The sequence below is a fragment of the Pelophylax lessonae genome (genome assembly GCF_965119305.1).
Source record: "Pelophylax lessonae genome assembly, chromosome: 11".
Classification (NCBI taxonomy): Eukaryota; Metazoa; Chordata; class Amphibia; order Anura; family Ranidae; genus Pelophylax; species Pelophylax lessonae.
The window spans coordinates 15,693,352-15,700,203 of NC_138778.1; the positions used below are offsets into that span (position 1 = coordinate 15,693,352).

Genomic DNA, 6,852 nt, shown 5'->3' on the forward strand with positions numbered 1-6,852 from the left:
GTGTTGTAACATTATCCCGCAGCGGTCTGTGCGTCCCACCTCAGCTCCTCCTCCTCTCAGTCAGCTGTTCGTAAGTCTTAGAATTTCATCGGACCTTTAAAATGCCTTGTGCGCATGCGCACCGGGGCTCGCATCAGCTGGGTTATGACGTAGCCTCAACGGAAGTGACGAGGGTCTGGAATTTTCATGGGTCCGACGAAATTTTAGAACACCGGCACCCCTATCTCTGAGGACCAGAGGGAATCAGCTCATCTCTTAGTTCTGAGCAGCGCTCTAAGGTCCATTACAGACCCAGTGCTTGTACTTTTAAAACAGAACATTTTATTTTTTAAATAAGAATATAAAAAATGTTATTCAAAAAATAATAATGTCATGTACTGAGGCACAACAATAGAGACACAGAATGTAAAATAACACACCGCAGTCTCATCCACTGGTTCACAATCAGCTCAATATTACAGCTTGCCCTGTATAGACCTGGGTCAGTCCTGACATCATAAATGACCAATCACATAATAGGAAACCTACTGCAACCGAATCCCATAAGTATGGTGTATATCAGCCTTTTTCAACCAGGGTGCTGTGAGATTTCATCAGGCGTGCCTAAAAATTGCCCAAAATTTGTATACAAGTCAGCAGGTGGATTAAGCCTGTGTTTCAGTTTCCCGCAGGCTTTCATTATGTACCATAATAAAAAAAAAAAAACGGGCATGTTGGTTGTGCCCGAGTTTGATCGATCAATTTTAGCCTGCCCATACAGGGGTCGAATCGTGTATGGCCTGTCTAAGTATTTAGGGAGGAGGGGGAGGACCGCAACCTTTAAAAATTTTTTTTTACTGTAATGTAGGGGAAAAAAAAAAACTTTTGACTTTAGGACCACTTTAAGGGTAAAAATATTAAACCTTTAGAAACACTTTAGGTTGACAGCCAGGCACCCAGCATTTTCAGAAGGTGTAGCCCACATTGCTAGCCGCTGTTTCTCTAGGCCTGTCTGTCCTACCGCGTGTCCCCGAAAATAAGACCGGGTCTTATATTAATTTTGGCTACAAAAAACACACTAGGGCTTATTTTCAGGGGTTGTCTTATTTATTTACGGCATGTAGAATAATTTACATTTATTCAAAAACAGTCATGTCATCATGACAATCTTAAAGTGGTTGTAACCCTAACAAGAAGAAAAATCCTGATTCTTTAAAGCGGTAGTAAACTCATTCATAGTACAGCATTTAAAAACATCAACACCAGTAACATGTCATTTTCATTCCAATTTAGTGAAAGCAATCAATTGCTCGTTTTGCTAACCTGTATTATTTTATATTATATGTTTGGATTTCTTCATAGTACAGCGCCGCCATCCTTACTGTGGTTTTCTCCTGCGGAACGCTGCTGTCTTTCCGCCCACAGTGCGAGTATTATTCCCGAAATCCCGCGCATGCGCAGTAAACGCCGAAACCAAGCCTCGTTTTGGTTTCATTCACGATTTGGACAGCCAATAGGAGGCTGTCCAACATATACCTTATGCACAATTGCTCCCCCCCCCTTCTCATATATCTAATAATGGGGGAAGGTCGTAGTCTCGCGGGAGCACGCTATAGACAGTGAAATATTCCGGCAAGCTAATTATCTTGCCGGAAAAAAATATAACAATGAGCATGCGCGAGTGACGTAGATGACAGCACCGATCTAAATCGAAGGAGAACGGCTGCAGTGACAGGCATGCTAAAAGGTGCGTAATAAAATACTGACACATGTCATTAGGATACTGCAAAGTTGTAAAATCGATGATACTAGCGCTTTAACCACTTGCCGACCGCCGCACGACTATCTACGTCGGCGGTCAGCCCCTCACAGGCAAACTAACGTAGGGCTACGTTGCTTGCTTGTGAGGGTCTAGGGAGCGAGCGCGCGCCCCCGCGTGGTCACGGACCCCCCCCCCCCCCCGCGCGTGTGACCAGCGGACCCGATGTCCGCCGGCCACTCGGCGATCGGCGGGGGAGAGGGAGAATGTCAGGCAGCTTGTGTAAACAAGCTGCCTGTCATTCTCCTCGCTGCAAAGACACTGATCACATAGATCTACTATGTAGATCCGTTGATCAGTGTCCCTACAGCTGAAGCCACAGCCAATCACAGTAGAAAGCACGCCCCTAGGGACACACACAGCCCCTCCCTCCCAAATAAAGTTAACCCCTTCACTACCAGTGTATTTTTACAGTAACAGTGCATATATATAGCACTGATTACTGTAGAAATGTCACTGGTAACCCCAAAAGTGTCAAAAATGTCAGTCAAGGGTCCGATCTGTCCGCCGCAATGTCGCAGTACCGCAAAAAAAATCGCAGATCGCCGCCATTACGCATTAAAAAAAAAAACAACAAAAATGACAAAAATCTTTCCCTTTGTTAGTAAACGGGATAACTTTTGCGCAAACCAATCAAAATACGCTTTTTGCGATTTTTTTTTTTTTTTTTTTTTTTTTTTTTTTTTTTTTTTTTTTTTTTTTTTTTTACCAAACATAGGTAGCATAAAACAAATTGGCCGAAAATGTTAAAAAATTTTGATTTTTACACTTTTTTTTGGGGAAATTTCATATAAAAAAAATGTGAAAAATATTGCTATTTTTGCAAAATTGACGCTCTTTTTTTGTTTATAGCGCGTGATCAAAAAATCGCACAGGTGATCAAATACCACCAAAAGAAAGCTCTGTTTGTGGGAAAAAAAGGACGCCAAATTAGTTTAGGTACAGCGTCGCACGACCGCGCAATTGTCCGTTAAAGTCACGCAGTGCCGAATCGCAAAATACCCCCTGGTCGGAATGGGGGTAAAATCTTCCGGGGCTTAAGTGGTTAAGGCATGATAGACAGCACAGTGCTTGTATTGTGTCATTTACCCCTCTCTTTGTTCTAAAAAAAAACCTGGAATAAAACAATAAAATGTTTTTAAAAAAAGTTCCTGCGTCCCCTGTCTTCTCAGGAGTCAGCATTAGGACATTCAGTAATCCCAAAAATAAACCTTGATTAAAGGCATTATAAAATTATATAATCCGTTTTGTAAAAAGATTATAGAGTGTGCAGTGTGTCTCTTTTTGTAACTTTATAGTAGAAAATACCTTATATACAGTGCCATTGGGTGCTCACATGACCCACTGGAGCTCTTCTTCCCCGCTTTCAGCACTGCAGAGTGAGGGGCCACTGACGTAAACCGCGAGGAGAGGAGATCGACCTCAGGTCATATGAGCGCCCAGCGTGCTGTAAATAATCTATTTTCCACAATAAAGTTACAAAAGGAGACACACTGCACATTATATAATCTTTTTACAAAATGGATTAAATGTTTTTAGAATGACTTTAACTAGGGCTTACTTTTGGGGCAGGGCTTATATTGCAGCCATCCCCAAAATTAATGCTAGGTCTTATTTTCAGGGTAGGGCTTATTTTCAGGGAAACAGGGTATGTCTAAATTGTTCCATGCAGAGCAGAAGAATGTAAAACTAAAGGAGCGATGTTCTTCATGTTGATGTTTCTGATGTCTTTTTTTTCATTCTCTGTGTTCAGCCATTACTGAAAGAACTGAGGACTTTGAAGGAGCATCTGAATGTAGATGAGGAAATAATTTCCAGTACAGCCGCCGAGAGACTCCTCCATATCTACAAGGAGCTACGAGACCCCGGCCTGTTCTACATATGACTTTCCCGAGGATCTTCTCTACAGTCCAGGTGGAACTCCTGTTAGTACAATAGACTGGAAGGGGATACATGGCAGAGGTCAGAATGGCAATCTGTACTTCCAAATCACATTACCCCCATCAATATACTTGTTGTGGGGCTCTTGCTGTATATGGCAGTACTCACATGAATACACACAGCAGTTGATTTACTAAAACTACTGGAGAGTGCAAAATCTGGTGCAGCTCTGCATAGAAACCAATCCGCTTCCAGGTTTTATTGTCAAAGCTTAACCACTTAAGTTTTCTGCTACATATTTTTGGTAAACAAAAATCATAATAAGCGTATTTTGATTGGTTTGCACAAAAGTTATTGCGTTTAATAACTACGGGAAAAATTTATGTCATTTTTATTTATTTTTTTTAACGAGTAATGGCGGCAATTTGCGTTTTTTTTTTTTTTTTTTGCGGGACTACGACATTGCGGCGGACAGATCGGACCTCTGACTGTCATTTTTGACACTTTTGGGGGTACCAGTGACATTACTACAGTAATCAGTGCTATACATATGCACTGTTACTGTAATAATGACACTGGCAGGGAAGGGGTTAACTTTATTGGTGATCAGTGGGTTAAATGTGTCCCTAGGGGCGTGATTCTAACTGTGGGGGGCGTGGCTTGTGATGTAACCACAGAGACATACGATCCTACATAGCAGGATTGTGTAGTCTCTGCAGTTACATCAGGGAGAATGATAGGCGGCTGTGTTTACATCAGCCGCCTGCCTTTCTCCTTCTCCAGCGGGAGATCACGAGTGGCCGGCGGACAATGGAGCCGCCGGTCACTCACACGGGGATGCCAGGGAACAAGCTGGGGCGGGAGCGCGCCTCCGGCGGCGCACGCTCGCCGGCTACAGACTCCTGGGCGAGCGACATAGTACTATGTCACTTTGCCCAGGAGGGGCTGACCGCCGCAGTAAATGTACTTGCGGCGGTCGGCAATCGGTTAACTGAACAAGCTGAAGTTAGAAGCTGATTGGCTACCATGCACAGCTGCACCAGATTCTGTGTGCACCAGTTTTAGTAAATCCCCCTCCTAGTGTTAGGATGTATTTTAATCTCTTCATGACTGCGCTATTGCCGAATGATGACTACAGCGTGGTCGCACATTTCCGAGAGGGTGTCAGCCTGTGGTCCTGCGGCGTGCATCGGGAGCTCTCTGTGATAGCTTTGTCCTTCGAACACAGCTGATCACAGATCGGGGTAAAGAGCCAATCACAGCGGCTCTTTACCATGTGACCAGCTTTGTCCAATCACAGCTGATCACACTGTAAACAGGATTTGCCGGTTATTGGCAGTCCTCTTTTTTACTTTGACAGTGCATGAGAGCTGGTAAATGGCAGTGTAAGAGGACATCTACATTGATTATCAGGGCACTGATTATCTGTGTCCCCATTGTCAGTGATACCTATAAGTGCCCATTAGTGATGCCTACCAGTGCAACCCTATGGGTGCCCATCAGTGCAGCCTAACAGCGCATTTAAGTGAAGAAAAAAATTACTTCTTTGCAAAATTTTGTAACAGAAGCTTTCTAAATTTTCTTTTTTTTTCATTTTGTTTTGAAAAAAAAATAAAAAAAAATAAAAAAAATCCAGTGGTGATTAAATACAACTAAAAGAAAGATCTGTATGTCTCAAAAAATGTTTTTTGGGTACAAGGTTGCATGACCACACAATGCTCAGTCAAAGTGTGACAGCGCTGAAAACTGGAAGGGGGTGAAAGTGCCCAGTAGGCAAGTGGGTTAAGAACCGAAAACCTATTCTCTGAATGCGCCTGCAAGCTATAGAAGTGTGAGTATTGTTCTATATCCAGGTACAGCCATGAATTGCCATTCATGGCTGAGTGAGGGAAATCTGTAGGAATTTACACTTTCTACTCCTCACAAAACTGATATTTTAATTTTGTTATAAAAATTTCATACAAATAAAAAGGTGCTCTTAAGTGTCCTTGTATTGTAGTAGTAATAATAAAAAAAAAAGAAGAAAACCACAACCTACTAATCCAGTGGATTTGATTTACTAAAGGCAAATAGACTGTGCAGTTGCTCTGGAGCTTAAAAAATGAGGTGAAGCTCTGCTGACTTCCATCATCCAATCATCTAAGCCAAAATGCTGTTTTTCTCTTTTGTTCATCGACTGACACAGCTCCTGATCTTTGGACCATTGGGTTATACTGCCCCCTACAGGAGTAGGACACTAGGCAGAAAAAGAACTTGGCTACGCCTATAGACAGGCCCAGGAGGTATTATCCCCCTCTCTGATATAGGTCCTCAGTTTTTTTTTTTACTTCCTAGTTAGGAGTAAGGACCTAGTTCCTTGCTGGGATCTTCGGTCCTAGATTTTTTTTTTTTTTCTCCCGTTTTTTTCCTGTGAGATCTACAATCAACTGCCAGACTGGGCGACGGGCTGATAATCTAGATCCCCTGGTCACCCAGTCTGGCTAACGAGCAAGCGAAGACCTCAGCTCCGCGCTAGGTCGGCCGCAACATAGCCCCACCGGACAGGGTCTGGCTTACGAGTTAAACGCCTCGCGAGATCGCATACGACCGAGTCTCGGCCTGCGTTGCAGCATTCCTCCTGTCCGACAGCCCCCCCCCCCTCCCATTTCGTTGGCAAGGAGGTTCTGTACCTGCTTGGGTCCTGGTATGATGAGTAGCTATCCCCCCTCTCCCCCTGGAGGGTTTTGGAGTGGATGCATTCCTGGGAAGGTCGGGCCCCTGGGTTCCCCTTCTTCCTGTTAGGGCCCCCCCCCCTCTTGAGTCTGATGGTCCTGTGGGTCATCTATCCCCTCCCTCTGTGCCCCTCCTTCCCCCCTCCACCTATACTAGGGTTGTATGGTGGTCTGGCTGAGTGCTGTACTGGCGATGCGGGGGGGGGGGGGGGGGGGGGTACGCCTCCGGCGTCTGGACGATCGGCTGTGGTGGGGGCTGTACCTGGTGGGGGGATCTTATTACAGCCCCCCCATTTTGCCTGGGCCCAGGTATCCCTCCTAGGAGCCTCGAGGAGCCACCATTTTGTTGTAGCTTTTTTCCTGTATAGGCTGGCAGCCATTTTGCTTTGATTCTCTCCCTCTCTCTGCTGCAGGATCAGGTCCAGCTGGTTAGGTGTCCTGGGATTGAGCTCTGCTCAGGGT

The 6,852-nt window shown here is 44.5% G+C and overlaps 1 protein-coding gene across 2 annotated transcripts in view; it reads left to right on the forward strand.

Annotated features, from left to right (window-relative positions):
* FAAP100 (FA core complex associated protein 100) overlaps positions 1-6,852 on the forward strand; it is a 104,736-nt gene that overhangs the window by 21,652 nt on the left and 76,232 nt on the right. Inside the window, exon 9 of one of the 2 annotated variants that reach the window (XM_082271801.1) lies at positions 3,552-3,712. In XM_082271801.1, the coding sequence (XP_082127927.1) occupies positions 3,552-3,683 (132 nt within the window). In that variant the 3' untranslated portion in view covers positions 3,684-3,712. Of the gene's footprint in view, positions 1-3,551; positions 3,849-6,852 lie in introns of those variants that run through there. The other variant, XM_082271800.1, reaches the window with a different exon arrangement.